The following is a 22,576-nucleotide window of genomic DNA, read 5'->3' as shown; positions in this document are numbered from 1 at the left end:
CCAGCTTTGTAAAGGACAGCTCTCCTCACCACCAACATTGCATACAAGTCCTCTATGCAAGGAATTGTCTATTTATCCAGCTGCGAGAAGCGGTTTACCGTTTGTTTAAAATCCCCACAAAGGCAAACAGTTGTCAGGCTCCATAATTGGTATGACCGATGCTGCCCATTCTGCAAACTGGCTTGATTCCTTTGCTCTCCAGTCTCCTGATTTCCGCATCTACTTTTGCCTGCAAGGGAAACGGCACCAGGCAGGCCTTGCAAAATTGCTTCCTGGTCAACAAGTAAAGTTGCTTTGGCCCCTTTGATAATCTCAAGCCCTTCCTGGAAAACCATCTGAGTATTTCACAAGGACTTCACTGAGACAGCCATCTTCAAATTGAAAGGTGTTGAGCTAATCTTGGTGAATCTTTCTCAACCAATTCCACCCCATTAAATGTGAGTCTGAGCCTTTTACTATCATCAGTGTTAATGGCACCAACTGCTCCTTGTAGGAGACCAGAACCAAAGTCATATCCTTAATCTGCAACAGTTCTCCAATGTGTGTTCTCAGTCTGGTTGAGGCCTTGAGCAAACCAAGGGTTAGAGTCCTGAGTGGATCTTGTTAATGACCAATTCTGCAAACACAGATACAGCTGCATCAGTATCGACCTCCAAGGGAATTGGATGGCCATATAACAAAATTAATTTTAATCAGTTCAGATTTGGATTTCGCTAAGCAATTTAATTGTCCCAATCCACATGTAGAGGGACTTTCGAGGGTGTGACCTCTCCTGAGTACCAGCCTATGAGTTTTCTTACTCGAGTCAGACCTTGTAGGACTCCTTTGCTGTCTCAAGTCCGCATACCGGCAGCAGATACATTCAAAGTTTGTGAGATTTGTAGCTCGGTTGCTCGTTGTTGTGGTTCTGTTTGCCGAGCTGGGAATTTGTGTTGCAGACATTTCGTCCCCTGTCTAGGTGACATCCTCAGTGCTTGGGAGCCTCCTGTGAAGCGCTTCTGTGATCTTTCCTCCGGCATTTGTAGTGGTTTGAATCTGCCGCTTCCGGTTGTCAGTTCCAGCTGTCCGTTGCAGTGGTCGGTATATTGGGTCCAGATCGATGTGCTTATTGATTGAATCTGTGGATGAGTGCCATGTCTCTAGGAATTCTCTGGCTGTTCTCTGTTTGGCTCGTCCTATAATAGTAGTGTTGCCCCAGTCGAATCCATGTTGCTTGTCAATGTATGAAAAGCAACATGAATTTGACTGGGGCAACACTACTATTATAGGACAAGCCATACAGAGAACAGCCAGGGAATTTCTAGAGGCATGGCACTCATCCACAGATTCAATCAATAAGAGGCACATCGATCTGGACCCAATATACCGGCCACTGCAGCGGACAGCTGGAACTGACAACCGGAAGTGGCAGATTCAAACCACTACAAATGCCGGAGGAAAGATCACAGAAGCGCTTCATAGGAGGCTCCCAAGCACTGAGGATGTCACCTAGACAGGGGACGAAATGTCTGCAACTCAAATTCCCAGCTTGGCGAACAGAACCACAACAGCAGATACATTGGCTTGTTCACCCAGATCTTGAAGAGCTGTTTAGTCACTTGGCCAAGGCTCTGCTTTGTTGTGGCGTTCTGCTGTGGGCTGGCCAAGGGTCCCACTGCTCAGGGCATGCCCTGCGTGAGGCTCTGCAATTGCCTACACTCAAATGGTGTTCTCCAAGCTCACTCGGGCAAGTGAGGAAGTCCACTTCCCCTGGGATGCCCTGTAGCTCCTGTGTTCAACTTGCCACATTCTCTAATGATGAAGCCAATTGTAGTGCCTGATTGAAGTCCAGGTGGACTTCAGCTCATGAGTGCTTTTGCGTGATTATGTCATTAATCCCACATACCAAATGGTGTCTCAGCATCTCATTCAGGGTTGACCCAAAACCACATGCCTCTGCCAGTTGTCTCAACCTCGTTTAAAAATCCCAATATGTATTCCGTCAGGTCAGAGGTCATGTGATGTCAGGTTGTAGTCCAACAGGGTTGTTTAAGATCATAATCCTTCGGAGCGGTGCTCCTTTGTCAGTGTCCTTCATCTGATGAAGGAGTAGTGCTCCCAAGGCTTGGGATTTCAAGTGAACCTGTTGGACTGTAACCTGGTGTCGTGTGACTTCTGACTTTATCCACCCCAGTCCAATACTGGCCCCTTCACATCCTGGTTTTCTAATAGCTGAATAAAACTGATTATGTCTCAGAATTAGGAGGTTTGGGGTTGTAATTTTCCTTAATCAGCTCTGTCCACTCTTGGAAAGTTTTAGTGTCTGGTGCTTCTGGGAAAGTTAGTGGGTCAATGTCATTTGCCTAGGAAAAAATATCCCATTCTTTCCACATATTGGGTCCAAATAAGTCACGCTTTCCAAATAAAGGCATGGTGCCAAAAATACTTATCCCCCAATTGCATGATGGCTGTTGCGAGCAAATGCTCTTCAGGCACATATTTTCCCACTCCCATCACCACTAAAATAACTGCACAGAGGCCAGTATCCTGTCACCAAGTCACCTTCTGGTTATATTGGTCAGCCAGGGCTTTCCTAATTTGGCTCAGGTTAACCTCCCCAACGAAGGACCTTTTGTAGTCGAGAACCACCAGTTCTAATCACTACAGGTGCTGTCCTTGACTGACCGTGGCAGAGTCTCCTGACGGATCGTCATTTTCCCCCCCCCACCCACCTTGACTGAACTAAGGACTTACTCCCCTTAGGCTTTGAGAAATAGCTATTTGAATGAAGCACATGTGGTTTGTTTGCTATGTAAGCTGCTGCCATGTGTTGTTGGTGTGACATTGTAGCACAACATTATACACCACTAAATTAATCTCCTTGACTGTTTATCGCTGGCAAACATAACAAACAGCCTGACTTTCTGTCTACACTAAAAAGCAAGGCAAGAAAGAAGCCTGTAAGTTCTGAATGAAGCAGCAGTACATTAAAAGGCAAGACAGACGCTGGAAACATCCATGTAGGTGCAATGTGAGTGAAGGCTAAGAAAGCAATCTAGGAATCAAAAATATACTTTGTTCCATTGCGTGAAATTGGTTCCTGTCCCTGCACACACAGTTGTGCAAAGCAGCATTGCAACACTGGTGGCAGTAAGTTCCAAATTGCAGTGTTCAAGTGATGAACTTCATAATAGGTGAGTCTAAAATGTGGGCTGTGGTGATGTAGTGAGGCTGGCGCTTGTCAGATGTCAACCTCTGTGCAGAGTTGCTGGTGTTCACTCCCAATGAAGCATGCCCTGAAATGTTAAGGAATGCTGGCTAAGATGGTGGCCAGAGGAGAAGCTGTCCAGTTTCTCTTTGCTACCAGGTGAAATAGCAGTGAATGCTTCTCAAAATTTTAGATAAGGTAAAGCAGGTTTCAAATCCCCTAAGATCGTTTCTCAGTGCCATGAGTAACAAATAATTAATGCCTTATTGAATTCTCATAAGTGGAACTCTGTTGTACAACTTGTGAAAAATCTTTATTCCATCCTTTGGGTGGCTCTAATATTTTTTATTTGCCTTGAGATTATGGAAGCTTTTGAAGAAGGCTGCTCCTTATATTGTATCATTAGTTTTCTGAAGGTGGTGTTGATGGGCTGCCCACTTAAATTTCTGTGTGCAGCAATTCAGTACCATTATAGTCTGTTAGTGACATTGCTTTGAGAATGGACAAACATTTAAACTGGACCAGGTAAGGATGGCAGATTTCCTTCACCAAAAGGTTACTCATGATCTAATTAGAATTTTATAGTAATTAGCAGATTTGCATTTACTTTCACTGAAACCAGATCTTTTCTACTAAAATAAGATTCTCAACTGAGTGCTGGAATTCATATTCTTCATCTCTGGGTTATGAGTCTAAACCTATGGATTACTCAACCAAACAAATGCAGTGTCCTGATGGTAGTTAATTTGTTGCTGCTGACGTTATGGTTATTACCAAATGCATGCAGACTACATTTAGTTTTATTCATTAAATTTGGGGAACATTTCACATAAGCTTGTATCCATTTCATCTGTGAGATATGTTGGGGCTTAGAATGAGGGAGGACAAGTTAAAGTGTGGAAGAACCAGTTCTGGAGTCTTGGTATCCAAGGTCTCCAGGAATAGGCAAGAGCAAGGAGTTCCCTGATCGAGATGCCATGTATTTTTGTCTTCTCTTTCAGTTTTGATAGGTCAGAATATGAGCTGTACCAACTAGCGTGCAAGTAAACTCGTTTATTTCTGTATATTCTTGATCTATGTCCTCCATGAAGATACCAAACATTAGGGGCTATGACATAGCCCTTTTTCAATACTTTCTTCTTACTGAAACTGAGAGAATTTGAATTATAAGACTGTAGAGTGTAATGCATGTTATCACCCAGTGTCTTGTAAAACATTGCTTTTCTGATGTTGAATTGCATACTGAGATCTACAATTGTAACTTAAGGGGCTAAACCCTGTTCCCAAGTCCTCTTTTGCAGTTAGTGTATGGAGAGGTTCATGTCTACAGAGTATCTGCAGGCATTGAAACCTCAATCTGCTTGGACACTGGCTCTGTAAATAGATGCATCGTTATATACAGTTAGAGAAAAAAAATAGCCTAATATAGACAGTAGAAATGAAAACCCGACTGTTTATTTCCTGGCAATAATTGAAGGAGAAACTGAGCGTATACAGCAAGATGAAAAGTTGAATGAATAATGTTGAGATGTGGACTGAGGAGGAGGAGGAGCTTAAAATCTGATAGGTTTGTCTGGAGAATAAATGCTAACATAGGCTAGTCAGACAGAATGGCTCATTTCAATGCTGCAGACCTTTCATAAGTCAGTGTATAATGCAGGTATGTAGTCCTAAATAGATGTTGTTGCCTTTACACAAAACAAAGGTCCATGACACTATAAAAGCACTGCCCCAATTAGTCAACTAAATGAATGCAATAATTGGCATTGATTTTCTTTTTCAAACATATTATTTAAATATCCTAAGGCAGCTTTTTCTTTTCACAGGGGTGGTCATCCATATCTCACTGGTTTAGCAGTGGCTGGAGGAGCTTACTACCTTGGGCTAGAAGGTGCAATCATTGGACCCATCCTATTATGCATTCTTGTAGTTGCCTCGAACATATACAGTGCTATGTTGATGAGTCCTTCAACTGCATTGCCAACTCCTTCACAGTCTCCTTGGCCTTTGCAAATACGTCGGTAAGTTTTTGCAAGAATTTTCACCAAATCAGCCTGTTAATTTTCCTGCATTGGTAGAACTTGGACAATATAGAAATGTTTATTGAAGTATATTACTTCAAATTGATATAAGATAAAACTGCATATGATAGAAATCTGAAACAAAAAATCAAATTGCTGGAGAAACTCAGCAGGTCTGACAGCATCTGTGGGATTTCAACTTAGAGTCATAGAGCTATACAGCATGGAAACCCACTCTTCGGTCCAACTCGTCCATGCCGATGTACTAATTTGATCTAGTCCTATTTGCCAGCATATGACCCAATTCCCTCTAATCCCTTCCAAATCATTTAAAAGGCATGTTTTTAAATGTTCTAATTGTACTAGACTCAACTACTTCCTCTGGCAGCTCATTCCATACACGTTCCACCCTCTGCATTTAAAAAGTTGCCCCTTTAGTCCTCTTTAAATCTTACCCCACTCACCTTAAACCTATGACCTTTAGTTTTGGACTCCCCTATTCCGGGGAAAAGACCTTGGCTATCCACCCTATCCATGCCCCTCGTAATTTTATAAATCTCTAAGATCAGTGCCTAGCCTATTCAGCCGTTCACTGTAGCTCAAACCCTTCAACCCTGGCAACATGCTTGAAAATCTTTTCTGAATCCTTTCAAGTTTCATAACATAAGAGCAGGGAGACCAGAATTGCACACAACATTCCAGTAGTCACATAACCAATATCCTGTAGAGCTGCAACGTGACCTCCCAACTCCTATACTCAATCCACTGACCAATCAAGGCAAGCATACCAAATGCTGCCTTTAGTATCCAATCTGTCTGCGACTCCACTTTCAAGAACTATGAACCTGCACTCCAATGTCTCTTTGTTCAGCAACATTACTCAAGAGCTTACCAATAAGTGTATAAATCCTGCCTTGATTTGCCTTCCCAAAATGCAGCACCTCATATTTATCTAAATTAAACTCCATCTGCCACTTCTCAGCCCATTGGCCCATCTGATCAAGGTCCCTTTGTACTCCGAGGTAATCTTCTTCACTGTCCACTGCCCCTCAATTTTGGTGTTATATGGAAACTTCCCAACCATACCTTCTGTATTCCCATCCAAATTATTTATATAAATGACAAAAAACAGTGGACCCAGCACCGGTCCTTGTGACACCCTGCTGAACACATGCCTCCAGTCTGAAGAGCAACCCTCGACTACAATCCTCTGTCTCAGACCCTTGAGCCAGCTCTGTATCCAAAAGGTTAGTTCTTCCTTTATTCCATGTGGTCTAACCTTGCTAACCAGTTTACCATGAGGAATCTTGTTAAACGCCTGACTGAAATCCATATAGATCACGTCCACCGCTTTGCCTTCATCAGTCCTCTTTGTCACTCCTTCAAAAAAACTCTTATCAAGTTAATGAGACACGATTTCCCACGCACAAAATCATGTTGACTATCCCTAATGAGTCCTTGCCTTTCCCAATACGTGTCAATCCCGTCCCCCAGGATTCCCTTCAACAACTTGCCCACCGCTAATGTCAGGCTCACTGATGTGTAGTTCCCTGGCTTGTTCTTACCATTTTTCTTAAAATAGTGGCACCATGTTAGTCAACCTCCAGTCTTCCGGCACCTCACCTGTGGCTATCAAAGATACAAATCTCTCAGCAAGTCGCCCAACGATGACTTACCCAGCTTTATACGAAGTTCTAGAATAAACCTGATCTGGTCCCGAGGATTTATTCACCTTTACGCTTTTTAAGATGTCCAGCACCACCACCTCTGTATTATGGACATTTTTTAAGATGTCACTATTAATTTCCTCATGTCTTCTATTTTCTATATCCTTCTTCTCAACTGTAAACAGTGATACGAAATAACCATTTAGTATCTTCCCCCTTCGCCTGCAGTTTTCGGTACTTACATTGTTAAATAGTTATCAATTCTATGTAAGCACTTGGAAAATACTGATCCCTTTCCGTACAACTGCCATCTATCTGTACCCTCACATTGCTCATGTCCTTTCAGCATACCGCCAGCGTCTTTGTTTCTCCTCTGCACCAGTAATGGTACTCATCCCCTCCCTAACACAGCATCCTCCCTCCTGCACCCCAATAAGACTGACCTTTCACCACCCAATTCCTAACAATGATGGAATTGAGATTTGTGTGGGATTGCAGGCTGTGACTGAACATTGTTGACTGGGAGGCTAAGCAGTGTTGGAGGTGATGGGTCACTTATAAACAAAAGTCAGAAAATTGAAACCATACCTCAGGGTGTGTCTTAACTTCACAGCAAATAAAGTACATGGCCTCACCGTAACTGTGCTTTAACACTCGGAGCTTTGATACTAGGCCTGCCGAGTCTGTTCATAGCTGGATTGAAGCTTGACCCAGGACTGAAAAGTACAAAGGCTCCAGCACTAATAAGAGATGGGTTTGTTTAATCATTGTAAGTGGCATGCAGCTTCACTTGGTTGCTGACTGAAAAATCTGAACTATTTTTATAAATGTTCAATGTGTGTTTTAAATTGAAAGTGAAATTGCATCAGTAGAGAGCAAATTCAGGATGGGTATGATGGGGAATTAATTCAATGGAAGATAAATGGACGTTGAATTCCACCCTTTGTTGAAAGCTGACTTTTTGCTAGATAACAAAAGAACAGCACTGAATAAAGTGAATTAGGTCTTACCAGATATATTGATCAGACTAAAATTTCAGGGTTTAAATAGGTACCACTGCAGTTTCATAATCCCTTTGCAGTCCATTCTCAATAATTTGTCTGGCACTATATAAAACGCCACAAGGAAAAGCTAATGAAATAAAAGGGACAGTAGCAATGTGTATACAAAATTAGCTCAGTAATGAGAAACAAAGTAATGATAAATGTATGTTTTCCAATCTTGAGGATTTGCCATGGAGTTGCCCAATGGTCATTATTCAGAACCTTGCTGACGTACATTAACGATCCAAACTTTGGTTTGCAGGGGACAATTTCTATGATTTGGATAATATGAAAATTTGAAGCGTTGTAACCTGAGAAGGACAGTGTAAAGCTCCAAAAGGACATAAGCAAGTTAGTGGACTTGGCAATAAGATGAATTCAGTGCGGAGAAGTGATCTAATCTGTTTTGGTAGGAAGAATGTGCACAGTATTGTCAAGATTAGAGTGGTGCTAGAAAAGCACAGCAGGCCAGGCACCATCCGAGGAGCAGGAAATAAACGTTTCAGGCAAAAGCGCTTCATCAGGAATGAGGCTGGGAGCCTCTGGGGTGGAGAGATAAATGGGAGGGGTTGGGGAGAGTGCAAGAGGTGGATGGAGGTGGGGGTAAAGGTGAAAGGTCAGAAAGGAGGGTGGAGCGGATAGGTGGGAAAGAAGATTGACAGGTGGGACAAGTCATGAGGATAGTGCTGAGCTGGAAGATTGGAACTGTGGTAAGGTGAGGGGAGGGGAAATGAGAAACTGGTGAACTCCACATTGATGCTATGGTGTTGGAGGGTCCCAAGGCAGAAGATGAGGCGTTCTTCCTCCAGGCGTCAGGGTAGTGATGGAGTGGTGATGGAAGTGGCCCAGGACCTACATGTCCTTGACAGAGTGGGAGGGAGTGTTGAAATGTTCAGCCACGGAGCAGTGGGGTTGATTGGTGCAGGTGTCCCAGAGTAATCTCTGAAGTGCTCTGCGAGAAGGCATCCAGTCTCCCCAATGTGCAGGAGAGACCACATCAGGAGCAATGCATACAATGAATGACATTTCTGGAAGTGCGGTGAAACCTTGATGGATGTGGAAGGCTCCTTTCGGGTCTTAGGTGGAAGTAAAGGGAGCGGGAGGGGTGTAGGAGTGGGTGCAGGTTTTGCAATTCCTGCGGTGGCAGGGGAGGTGCCAGGAGGGGAAGGTGGGTTGTTGGAGGGTGTGGACCTGACCAGATAGTCACGGAGGAAACAGTCTCTGTGGAAAGTGGATGGGGTGGGGAGGAAAATATCTTCTCAGTGGTGGGGTCCATTTGAAGGTGGTGGAAATGTTGGTGGATGGCGCAATTTATGTGGAGGTTGGTGGGACGGAAGGTAAGTACCGGGGTTTCTGTCCTTGTTGTGGTTGGAAGGGTAGGGTTCGAGGGCAGAGGTGCCGGACGTGAATGAGATGCGTTGGAGGGCATCATCAATCACGTGGGAGGGGGAAATTTCAGTCTTTAAAGAAGGAGGACATCTAGTGCATTTTGTGGTGGAACTGGTCCTCCTGGGAGCAGATGCAATGGAGGCAGAGGAATTGGGAATACAGGATAGTATTTTTTGCAGGAGGTGTAACTGTATCTGTGGGAGTAGGTGGGTTTGTTTAAAAAAAATGTCAGTGTTGAGTCAATCATCATTGTTACAGATGGAGAGGCCCAGGAAGTGGAGGGTGATGTCAGAGGTGGTCCAGGTGAATTGAAGGTCAGGGTGGAATGTGGTGGTGAAGTTGATGAACTGTTCAGCCTCCTAATGGGAGCATGGGGTGGTGCTGATGCACTCATCAATGTAGCGGAGGAAAAGGTGGGGAGTGGTGCTGGTGTAACTACAGAAGATGGACTATTCCACGTTGCTGACAAAGAGACAGGCATAGCTGGGACCCATGCAGGTGCCCATGACTACCCCTTTCAGCTGGAGGAAATGGGAGGATTGATGGGAGAAATTGTTGATGGTGAGAACCAGTTCAGCCAAACGAATGTGTGTGTCAGTGGAAGGGTATAGTCACGTTTGTGGATCTTAGGTAGAAGGTAGAATCAGGCGGTGCGGGGTTTTGAACTGAGGTTGGAAGCTGTGGGTAGGAGATCCCCTGAGATGATGAGGTTGTGTATGGTCTGGGAGATGATGGTTTGGTGATGGGGTGGCGAGGTCATGTTCGAGGGGTGGTAGGAGGAGGTGTCTTCAAGTTGGCGCCTGGTTTCAGCAGTGTTGAGGTCAGTGTACCAAACTACCACCACTTTGGCACACTGGTAGTCAACTTCACTCAAACAACCTTGGTGTTGTCAGAATATTTGTTTAAAATTCCCCTATATTTTCATCTGTTATGTATGTACAGGGTATATAACAAATAATAAGGGTCCCCCTTTACAGATTTTTGTGGTACACTGCTGGGCACCACCATGATCATTTGTATCCTATCACTAGGCAAGTTTCTGATTCATCATGCCATGCTTCCCTCAATTCCATGTGCTTTAATCTTCTCAATCAGTCTCCCATATGGAAGCTTGTCAAAAGCTTTGCTAAATTCCACATAAATTACATCAACTAAACTTTCCTGATTGCCACATTTGATCATATTTTCAAAACAATTCTAACAAATTTATTCAGCATGACCTCCCTCTGATAAAGCGATGCTGACTGTCCTTAATTAACTGTCCTTAATTTCCAAGTGGGTATTAATTTGCTCCTTCTGAATTTTATCCAGTAATTTTTCTACCACTGATGTGAGATTTGCCAGTCTGTAATTTTCTGGTTCATCTCTAACACCTCTTTTAGAAAAGTGGAAACGCATTAGCCATCCTCCAGTCCCCTGTCATCAGACAAGAATCAAAAATTTGTGTTACAGTCCCTGCCATTCCGTGCCTCACTTCCCAGAGTAGTCTGGGATTATCCGGGCCATAGGATTTGTCTGTTTTTAAGCCTGTTAGAGTCCCCATTTCCTCTGACAAAATGTGCAAGTTCCTCACAGTCCCTTTTCCTGAATTCCATACCAATGTTCCCCTTTTCCAAAAAGAAGTATTCATTCAACCACCTTCCAATGTTCTGCAGCTTCGCACACAGGTTGGCACTTGGTCCCTAATGGGCCCTACCCTTTCCCTGGTTAACTTCTTCACTTTAATATATTTATAAAATATCTTGGGATTTTCCCTAATCCTACTACCTCTCGAATGCTAAACGAGCGCTCTAACACTTGAGCTAATTCCCCTCCAACTACCTCTCGCATGCAAAGCTATTTGGTAGAACTGGACCAGCTCAGGGTTCCCAGAAAGAGACTGTGGATGGGAGATCTCCTGAAGTGATGAGGTTATGGATGGTCTAGGAGATGATGATTTGGTGATAGGAGATGAGGTCATGGTCGAGGGGACAGTAAGAGGAGGTGTCCGCGAGTGTAGAGGTTGGTGTGCCAAATACCACTGCACCCCCTCTTGTCTGCAATTTGATGGTGAGTTTGGGGTTGGTGTGAAGGGTGCAAGGTTGGAGTGGATGAAGGGGGTGGACACGTTGAGGTGGTCAGTGTCACAGTGACAGTTGGAAGTGAAGAGATCAGCACAGGGTGTCTGGGTGGATGGGGTGTGTAGGAGGTGGGAGAAGGGGTCTTCGGATGGTGGACAAGAGTCCTGATGGAAAAAGTAAGCACGGAGGAAGCTGAAGAAGTGTTCGATGTGTATGAAATGTGGATTCTCCTCAGATGCTGCCTGACCGGCTATGCTTTTCTAACACCACACTCTTCGACTCTGATCTCCAGCATCTCCGTCCTTACTTTCTCCTATCCTCCCTAAACCTGCTCACAAGACCATAAATTAGAAACTTCAGTTATGAGGATAAATTGGAGAAGTGGAGACTGTTCTCCATAGGACAATTAGGCCAGGCCTATCGAGTTTGCTCTGCCATTCAATCATGGCTGATATGTTTCTCAACCGCTTTCTCCCCGTAACCCTTGATTACCTTGATACTCAGGAATCTATCTATCTCAATCTTAAATATTCTGAACGACCTGGCCTCCACAGCCTTCTGTGGCAATGAATTCTATAGAGTTACCAGTCTCTGGCTGAATAAGTTTCTCTTTATCTCATTCTAAAACGTCTTCCCTTTATTGTAAGGCTGTGCCCTCAGGTCCTAGTCTCTGCTCCCAATGGCAACATCTTCCTAACGTTAACTCTGTCCAGGTCATTCAGTATTCTGTATGTTTCAATTCGATCTCTCCTTCCCTCCCCCACATTCTTCTAAACTGCATTGAGTGTAAAGGCAGAGTCCTCAAATGTTCCTCATATATGTTAAGCTTTTCATTCCTGGGACCTGTGAACCTCCTCTGAATACACTCCAGGGCCAGTACATCCTTCCTGAGATATGGGGCACAAAACTGCACACATTACTCAAAATGTGGTCTCACCAGAGCCTCATAGACTCTCAGAAGTACATTCAAGACTATTGAGAAGAATGACAGTGTTGTATTTGCCTTCCTACCTGTTGACTCGACCTCAACTTGAGAGAATCCTGGACTAAAACTCTCAAGTATCTTTACACTTCAGACTTCTGAATTTTCTCCCCATTTAGAAAATAGTCCATGCCTCTATTCCTCCTACAAAAGTGCATGACTCACACTTTCCCACATTGTACTCCATTTGCCATTTCTTTGCCCACTCTCCTAAACTGTCCAGATCATTTTGCAGCCTCCCCATCTCCTCTTTGCTAGCTGTCCCTCTTCCTATCTTTGTATTATCTGCAAACTTCCTGAAGAAGGGCTTATGCCCAAAACGTCGATTCTCCTGCTCCTTGGATGCTGCCTGACCTGCTGTGCTTTTCCAACAACACATTTTTCAGCTCATCTGCAAACTTAACCAGAATGCCCTCCGTTCCTTCACCTAGATCGTTAATGTATAAAATGAAAACATGGATCCTTGTAGAATAACGCTGGTCGCTGGCTGCCATCCTGAGAACCCTTTTAGCCCCACACTCTGCTTTCTGCCAGACAGCCAAGCTTCTATCTATGCTCGCACCTTGCCTCTAACACCACGGCTTCTCATCTTACTCAGTAGCCTCCTGTGAGGCACCTTGTCAAAGGCCTTCTTGAAGTCCAAGTAGATAACATGCATTGGCTCTCCTTGGTCTAACTTGCCCATTAATTCTTCAAAGAATTCTAGCAGATTTGTCAGGCATGACTCCGTCTTTATGAAACCATGCTGACTTTGTTCTATTTTACCAAACACTTCCAAGTATTCAGAAATCTCATCCTTCACAATGGATTCTAGGATCTTCCCCACAGCTGAGGTCATGCTAATCAGTCTGTAATTTTTGTCTTTTCCCCCTGCACCCTTTTTAAGCAGAGATGTCATTTTCGCGATTTTTGTTTTCCGTCCTCTGGACCCCTCCCTCATTCTAGCGATTCCTGAAAGGTCGCCATTAACTATTCTACTTCTTCAGTTCTCTCCCTTAGAACTCTGGGGCGTAGTTCATCTGGTCCAGTTAATTTATCCACCTTCAGGCCATTCAGTTTTTCCAGCACCAGCTCCTTGGTGATGGCCACCATACTTAGTACTGCCCCCCTCATTCTCTTGAATTTTTGACCTATTACTCATGTCCTCCACTGTGAAGACTGATGCAAAGTAATTATGCAGTTCCTCAGCCATCTCTTTGTTCCCACAACTACTTTTCCAGTATCATTTTCCAGCATCCCAATGTCCAATTTTGCCTTTTTTTTTATTTTTGCCCTTTATGTCTAAAGAAACTCTTAGTCTTCCTTTTATATTACTGGCTAGCTTACCCTCATATTTAATCTTTTCCCTCCTTATTTCTTTTTTTGTTGCCCTCTGTTGGTCTTTGTAAGCTTCTCAATTCTCTGGTTCCCACTGCCTTTTGCCACATGATATGCTTTTTGTTTTGCTTTTATGCTATCCCTGATTTCCCTCGTCAGCCATGGTTGCCTTATCCTCCCTGTACCATATTGCTTTTTCCTTAGGATGATTCTCTGCTGTGTCTCCCAAATTACTCCCAGAAAGTACTGCCATTGCTGTTCCAGTGTCTTTCCTGAGAGGCTCATCTCCCAATCAATTCTACCCAGCTCATCTCTCATGCCTCTGTAGTTGCCTTATTCAGCTGTAATACCATTACCTCTGATTCTATCTTCTCCCTCTCAAATTGCAGAGTAAATTTAATCATATTGTGATCACTGCCTCCGAAGGATTCCTTCATCTTATCAAGTCTGCCTCATTATACAACACTAAATCCAGTATTGCCTGTTCCCTAGTGGGCTCCACCACAAACTGCTCCAAAAAGCCACCTCATAGACATTGCACAAATTCATTTTCTTGCAGTCTACTACTAACCTGATTTTCCCGATCCACCTGCATATTGAAGTTGCCCATGATAACTATAACTTTGCCTTTCCTACACACCTTTTCTGTCTCCTGGTGTGTATTGTGCCCCAGCTCCTGACTATGTTTGGAGACCTGTACATAACTCCAACTATGTTTTTTTTTAGCCTTTGCAGTTCCTCAATTCTACACACAGATTCTATACCATCTAACCCTACTTAGTTTCTTACTATTGATTTAATTTCACTTCGTACTAATAAGGTGACCTGAACCCCTCTGCCCACCTGCCAATCTTTTCAATAGGATATATAACCTTGAATATTCAGCTCCTAATCCTGATCGCCTTCAACCATGTCTCCATGATGCCCATCATGTCATACCTGCCAATTTTGATCTGCACCACAAACTAATTTACTTAATTCCTTATACTGTGTGCATTCAGATATAATACCTTCAGTCCTTTATTAATCATCCCTCTTCTCATTGTCACTCATTTGTCCAGTGCGCTTGAAGTTTAATTGCTGACCCTTTCCATACACTCTGCCCTATTTGTGTCTGTGCTAGAGATTTTAATAACCACCTGAGTTCTGCACTCTTATCTCCTGTATTTCGGGTTTTCTGATTTCTTTCATAAAGTTATAAGGGCGATGTGGAGGTTATTTCGGAAGCACTTGCTGATAGGCTTGTCCCACTGAGGCAAGGAAGGGATAGTAAGTTGAAAGAACCTTGGTGTGACAAGTAATGTGGAACATCCAGTCCAGAGGAAGAATCAAGCTTGCTTAAGTTTGAGGAGGCAAGGATGGGACAGGGCTCTAGAGAGTTACAAGGCAGCCAGTAAGGAACTGAAGAATGGACTTAGGAGAGTTAGAAGAGGGCATGAAAAAGCTTTAGCAGGTTGGATTAAGGAAAACCCTAAGGTGTTCTGCACTTATGTAAAGAACAAGAGGATGGCCAGAGTGAAGATAGGGCCTATCAGAGATAGTGGAGAGATCTCTCGCCTGGAGTCAGAGGATGTTGGCGAGGCCCCTAATGTATACTTTTCTTCAGTATTCACTACCAAGAAGGACCTTAACTTTTGAGGAGAGCGTGAAACAAGATGGTATGCTTGGACAGGTTGATGTTAAGAAGGAGGATGTGCTGAAAATTTTGAAAATCGTAAGGGTAGATAAATCCTCTGGGCCAGACAGGATATAGCCTATATTACTACAGGAAGCGAGGGGAGAGATTGCTGCGCCTTTGGTGATGATTTTTACATCTCATTGTCCACTGGAGTAGTACCAGATGATTGGAGGATGGCAAATGTTACTTGTTCAAGAAAGGAAATAGTGATAATCCTGGGAATTACAGACCAGTCAGTCTCCCATCTGTGGTGGTGAACATTTGGAGAGGATTCTGAGAGACAGGATTTATGATTACTTGGAAAGCCATAGTTTGATTAGAGATAGTCAGCATGGCTTTTTAATGAGCAAGTTATGCCTCACAAACGTTATTGAATTATTTGAGGATGTGACAAAACACATTAAAGGTAGAGTAGTGGATAAGGTGTACATGGCTTTTAGCAAGGCATTTGATAAGGTTCCCCATGGTAGGCTCATTCAAAGTAAGGAGGTATGGGGTACAAGGAAATGTGGCTGTCTGGATACAGAATTGACTACCCCATAGAAGACAGTGGATGGTGGTAGATGAAAAGTATTCAGCCTGGAACTTGTGACCAGTGGTGTTCCACAGGGATCTGTTCTGGGACCTCTGCTCTTACGACTTTTATAAATGACTTGAATGAGGAAGTGGAAGGGTGGGTTGGTAAGTTTGTCGATGACACAAAGGTTGGTGGAGTGGTAGATAGTGTGGAGGCCTGTTGCAGGTTGCAATGGGCCATTGACGGAATGCAGAACTGAGCTAATAAGTGGAAAAGTGTGAAGTCATTTACTTTGGAAGATTTAATTTGAATGCAGAATACAGGGTTAAAGGCAGGATTCTTGGCAGTGGGAAGGAACAGAGGGATCTTGGTTCCCATGTCCATAGATCCTTCAAAGTTGCATCCAAGTTGATAGAGTTGTCAAGAAGGCATATGGTATATTGTTTTTTTTTTAGCAGGGGATTAAGATTAAGAGCTGTTAGGTTATGCTGTAGCTCTATAGAGCCCGGGATGGATCACACTTGGATTATTGTGTTCTGTTCTGGTTGCCTTATTATAAGGAGGATGTGGAAGCTTTAGAGAGGGTGCAGAGGAGATTTACCAGGATTCTGCCTGGACTGGAGCCCATGTCTCATGAAGAAAGGTTGAGGGAGCTCAGACTTTTCTCTTTGGAGCAAAGAAAGATGAGAGGTGACTTGCTTGAGGTGTACAAGATGATGAGAGTGAATAGCCAGAGAGTTTTTCCCAGGGCAGAAATGGCTATCACGAGAGAGCATAATTTTAAGGTGATTGGAGGAAGGCTTAGAGATGTCAGAGGTAGATTCTTTACAAAGAGAGTAGTGGGTGCATGGAATGCAGTGCCGGTAGTGATGGTAAAGTAAGATATTTTAGGGCCATTTAGTGACTCTTGGATAGGCTCATGGAAGATGGTAGGTACAATGAAGAGTATGTAGGTTAGTCTGATCTTAGAGTAGGATGAAAGGTCGGCACAACATCAAGGGCCGAAGGGCATGTATTGTTAAATGAGCCCTCTCTCTTCCCCACCCTTCTCCTCTCTCCTCTTCCACATCTCCCCCCGCCCCCCCCCCCCCCTCCCTCCCTCCCTCCCAAAACCTTATTTAGTTTAAAGCCCTGTCCAGAAACCTATTATGCAATTTGCTAGGACTCTGGTCCCAGCACAGTTCAGATGAAGACATTCTCATCAGAACAGGTGCCTTCTTTCCCAATACTGGTGCCAAATTCCCACGAATTCAAACCCATTTCTCCTGCACCAATCTCAGCCGTGCATTTACCTGTTAAATCTTATTGACTCTGTGCCAATTAACTCTTGGCTCCGGTAGTAATCCAGAGATTATCACCTTTTTGGTTCTCCTTGGAGGTGAAGAGATCTGAAGGAAATTTTTAAAATTGAGAGATTTGGATAGAGTAAATAGAGAGGAACTGTTTCTACTTGTAAAGGGACCAAGAACACCAGGACACAAATTTGAAGTGATTTTCAAATGTGATGTGGGAAGAAGCGTATTGATAAAATGGTTTGAGTCTGGAATGCACTGCCTGGAAGTATGATGGAAGCAGGTTAAATTAATGCATTCAAGAGAACATATAATTACTTAGATAGAAACAATGTGCAACAGTATGAGAGAAAATGCAGGTTAATGGCATTACTTCATAATGCTTGTTAGAGAGTTGGTGCAGACGTGATGGGTCGAATGACCTCTTGCTGCATCAGGACAATTCTGAGAGTCTGTAACAAATCACTTTGTAAATACTATAAGCCTGTTCTCCAAATATATTGAGCATGTCATGCTGTCAGTCCTGGTATTTGCCAGATATGAGGATTATACAGAAACTTCTGTCCTGAAAAAGAAACAATTTGTTTGATATTTACAGTTCCAGGATAAGACTTGTTTACAGTAATAAAATGGAAGGAATTGTTCTATTGAATTAAAGAGAGACTTTCAGTGTACTGTAAGCCTCAATCATCTGATCATAATTGTTGAATTTGGCCATAGCAAGAAATCTGTTACCTTTTTCATTTTGGGTAAAATAAAGATGCACAAATAATTTTAAAGTTTTATTTGAATAATAGGAATGAATGAAAATAGGGAAGGATGCTTATAATTGATCTCTAATAATGAACATTCATGTTCTTAAAAATGCTGCATCTGTATGTACATTGTGCCTTGTATTTCTTCAAGTGTTACTTCCTAGCAGCATGGGCTTACTGTTGCTTTCCAGGTGTCAATGTACAAACACCTGCTTTACTGTCTTTTGACAGAATTCTTGCGTAACTTTCACTTGATGCCTCCTCAATTTCCACACTTCGAACCCACGTGAATCTATATAAAGTAAAAGGTTGTTCATAAAGAATAGCAATGTATTAATGATTTTTGTATCTAAGATTTATTAAAGTCACTGCACATATATATCCTGTTAGCGAGTTTTGAGAAGACTTTGTAGCTCAGGTTGAGGTTCTGGATGTAGATTTGCTCACTGAGCTGGAAGGTTCATTTTCAGATGTTTTGTCACCATGCTAGGTAACATCTTCAGTGAGCCTCCAAATGAAGCACTGTGGTGTAGCCCACTTTCTATTTATATCTTTGAGTTTCCTTGGGTTGGTGGCATCATTTCCTATGGTAATGTCATTGCCTGATCTTTTCACGGGGGGTGGTAAATGGGATCCAAGTCAATGTGTTTGTTAGAGTTCCAACCAGAATGTGGTAGGTGGATGGAGGTTGGGGAGTGGGGGGGGGGGAGCGGGGGTGGTGGGTGGTGGGGAGGTGACAGTGATCGGTTGGAGGGGAAGATGGAGCAGATAGGTGGGAAGGAAGATGGACAGGTAGGACAATTCAAGTCGGCAGTGCTGAGTTGGAGTATGGATCTGGGATGAGGTAGGGGGAGGAGAGATGAGGAAACTGGTGCAATCGTTATTGATGCTGTGTGGTTGGAGGGTCCCAAGGCAGAAGATGAGGTGTTCTTCCTCCAGGCGTCTGGTGGCTTGAATTTGGTGGTCTGGGAGGGGAGATGATGAAACTGGTGAAATTGCCGGGGGGAAGAACTTCTCATCTTCTGCCTTGGGGCCCTCCAACCACACAGTATCTATTTCGATTTCACCATCTTCCTCATCTCCCCTCCGCCCCCTCTCTTTCTCCCCCCCCCCCCCCCCCCCCCCCCCGCCACCTTATCACAGATCCAACCCTCCAACACAATACCGCCCTCTTGAACTGTCCTACCTGTCCATCTTCCTTCCTATCAATCCGCTCCACCCTCCACTCCAACCTATCAGCATCACCCACCACCTTCATCCACCTATTGCTTTCCAAGTTACCTTACCCCTCCCCAGCCCCTCCTATTTATCTGTCAGTCCCAATTAACCTCCCATTCCTAATGAAGAGCTTATGCCTGAAATATTGACCCACCTCAGAGATGCTGCCTGACCTGCTTTGCTTTTCCAGCACCACACTTTTTGACGTGTTTAACCATTGCCTAGACTTCTGTACTTCATTTGCCCTGGTCCTTGTGTTTCACGTTATTTCTATCCTGTGTGCAGATGTTGAACCTGCTTCTGTATATTGCTAATCTTGATGCTACTACTCTCCTTTGCTGGACTCCTGGATCATAAGATATTGGCTCATGATTGACTGTACTCTTGATTAAATACTTTGTTTTCCAGAAGTGCTCCTACTGATACCCTGCTTTTCACGCAGTTCCTTCATTCAATTCCATTTCTTGCAGTGTCTTCAAACAAGTACTTAGAGCTAAATAATTAAATCTAGGCAAGACGTAAAATTGAGTTAACCTGAGTTAATGAGAGCAGCACGACGGCTCAGTAATTAGCACTGCTGCCTCACAGTACCAGGGATCTGGGTTCAATTCCAGCCTCTGGAGACTGTGTGGAGTTTGCACACTCTTCCCTGGTCTGTATGGATTTCCTCCCACAGTCCAAAGATGTGCAGGTTAGGTGAATTGGCCATGTTAAATTGCCCATGGTGTTCAGGGATGTGTAGGCTAGATGCATTAGTCAGGGGAAATGCAGTGCAGTAGGGTAGGTGAATGGGTCAGTGTGGACTTATTCGGCCAAGTGGCCTGTTTCCACAATGTAGGGGTTATACAATGATTCCATTATGTTTTAGAACATTTTGAAAACCATTAATTACATCAAATAGAAAATTTCCAGAGTCCATTTGTGATTCCATTGTAACTGACTTGATCCAATGGTGGTTGCAGTTTTTAGATTTTTTGAAAAGTTCACTTATGGGATGTGAGCATTACTGGTTGGTCTGCATTTCTTGACTGTCCCTAATTGCCCTTGAAGGTGGTGGTGAGCTGCCTTCCTGAATCACTGCAGACCATATTATATGGGTTGAACCTTAGGGATTTTGACCCAGCTTCGGTGAAGGAACAGCAATATATTTCCAAGTCAAGATGATGAGTGGCTTGGAGGAGCTCCCAAATATTAGCTGTTCTTGTCCTTCTAGATGGAAATGGTTGTGGGTTTGGAAGGTGCTGTGTAAAGAATTTCAGTGTATTTCTGCAGTGCATCTGCTGCTACTGAGCATCCATGGTGGAGGGAGTGAGTGTAGTGCCAATTAAATAAGCTGCTTTGTCTAGGACAGTGTCAAGCTGCTTGTGTGTTGTTGGAGCTGCACTCATCCAGGCAAGTGAGGTTATTCCATCACACTTGTGCCTTGAAGATGGTGGACAGGCTTTGGGGAGCCAGGAGATGAGTTACTTGCCAGAGTAACTTCACACATAGAATTCCTCTAACGCACTGATTCCACATTTTGCACACGCTGTTCTATAAAAGAAATTGAAGTACATAAACAATTTTTTTTCTTAAAAGCTTTCTCTTTCCACAGGAATTTAAAAGAAACTGTGTTCAAAATAATAGCTGAAAAATATTGGTTAATGCAGTTGACCTGTTGATAGCTATTGTTTCTTGTTTGTTTTTTTGTTTCAGGCCATTTGAGGATAATCCTGAGGAAGCTAAACCTGGTACTGAATGACTAAATACACTTCCCACATTAGTCAGAGCTTGTTGGCTGATGGATCTGCTGCTTCCTGCACTGAATTTCACAGTTGTGGCCTTCCTGTACACTCCAAAGATGAATATTGCATTAGCTCATACTATGTTGGAAAATTACTCCTCACTTATTTGGGCGGTTAATGTAACTCCCAAGGATACAGCCTAGCTTTTGGGAGGTAGAAGATTCATTATTCCTGGACATAAGATAAATTATAAATGATCAACAACTGCAGTTCCACATTTGACTGCAAGAAAGTTTGAAGTGATGTTTTTCTAATCTTTTAATGTATGTTCTAAGGATATTTCAGATGACTTTCATTCTCATGGGCTGATCTGAAACAGAATTGTGCAGCTGCTAAAATAGTAAAATAAAAAAATTGTATGGCTTTGTTCTTGCAGTTTAAATTGTGAGGCACAAGAAGGAGTTAGTGTATTTTCAGATGATCTAATTGGGTCTTAAAAATTGCACAGTTAAACTCTTTAATCTCCCCTGTCCCCATTTGGAAATCAGAAAATTCCCATATTGGGCTAGGTGCATTTGAGATGCAACTGTAACCTTAATTTGTGGAGTTACTACCCCATTTGAGCATGGAATTTACAAAAGCTTTTTTGGTTTTTTTTGAGGTTGTTATAGTTTTCTCATCTTGGTATTCCCTCCTGAGTCCCAAGTGTCCTGTCATTGTGAGGTTTTTGTAGGTGCCATAGGTTCAAACTCCTGGATGCTGTTCTTGACTTGGCAGGAAATCAACTAGATCTACACCTGAACATGCAGTATCTTTTTCAATTTTATCTGAGGTCACTTACTATATATTTGAAATCACTGTATTTATGATCAATATGGATGTAAATCTTATTTTTATTATTGCACAATATTGCCATACATTCAGGCTTGTGGCTCAGTTAAAACTACTATTATATATGCTAATTGAATGTTGTTAAAATTGTATAGCATAGATAGTCTTTGCTTTCTTATTTCTGTGTTTGGCAGAAAAGCAAATTCATGCAGATGTCTATAATAAATTGGACTATGTCCAGACTTTTCAAAGCAGGATTGTGAATTTAACAGTCTGGTGCCAGCTTTTGTGTTCAAAGCGAAGACTTCAGGCAGTGACAGCACCATTAAGTAAACGCTCAAAAAAAAATTATTTGGTCAATAGGTCATGAGATTAGAAATTATGGAAGTTGTCCACCTCCAGAAGTATGTTAGGATAGGATTCCTAAAATGTAACCCAAATTCCAGGAGGGCTCATGTGAACAGTAGGAACTACTTGGGTCCTGAATCTACAGAGCCAGGAGCATTTCAGCATGTTTTCTTTGCTGCTCAATGGGGGTAAGGTATAGGGAGAGGCTGGGATCTAGCCATAACGGCCAATCAATACAAAAAATAATCTGGCTTTTTCTTCATTCTGCTACTTTCTAAATAACAACAATCAGTCTGTTAAATCGACAACCACTTGGATGTGACACATAACATCTCCATCGAGCATTTGTTTAACAAGTATGCATTGTTCATAATCGGTACTACATCCTGTACACTGGACAGCACCTCCAAGCTTCCTAGGCAAGCCCAGAATTCCACCAATGTCATTTCCAAGATTGGCATTGCAGTAATGGAGGGGCAGGTGTTAGCATATGGTAGAGTAACCATTTGGCACCCTATCCTCTTAGAAATTCTAAGACTCCAAACAG

At 43.0% G+C, this 22,576-nt stretch overlaps 1 protein-coding gene across 2 annotated transcripts in view; it reads left to right on the top strand.

The window, feature by feature from the left end:
• tmem245 (transmembrane protein 245) overlaps window positions 1–21,273 on the top strand; it is a 116,459-nt gene extending 95,186 nt beyond the window's left edge. For both annotated transcript variants that reach the window (XM_072575567.1, XM_072575565.1), the window contains 2 exons: window positions 5,014–5,208; window positions 20,822–21,273. In XM_072575567.1, the coding sequence (XP_072431668.1) occupies window positions 5,014–5,208; window positions 20,822–20,867 (241 nt within the window). In that variant the 3' untranslated portion in view covers window positions 20,868–21,273. The remainder of the gene's footprint in view (window positions 1–5,013; window positions 5,209–20,821) is intronic.
• Window positions 21,274–22,576: the final 1,303 nt, after the last annotated feature.

This window comes from Chiloscyllium punctatum, chromosome 8 (genome assembly GCF_047496795.1).
Source record: "Chiloscyllium punctatum isolate Juve2018m chromosome 8, sChiPun1.3, whole genome shotgun sequence".
In the NCBI taxonomy this organism is placed as follows: domain Eukaryota; kingdom Metazoa; phylum Chordata; class Chondrichthyes; order Orectolobiformes; family Hemiscylliidae; genus Chiloscyllium; species Chiloscyllium punctatum.
Note: the sequence above shows the minus strand (reverse complement) of the source record. Positions and strands in the feature narration are given on the sequence as shown.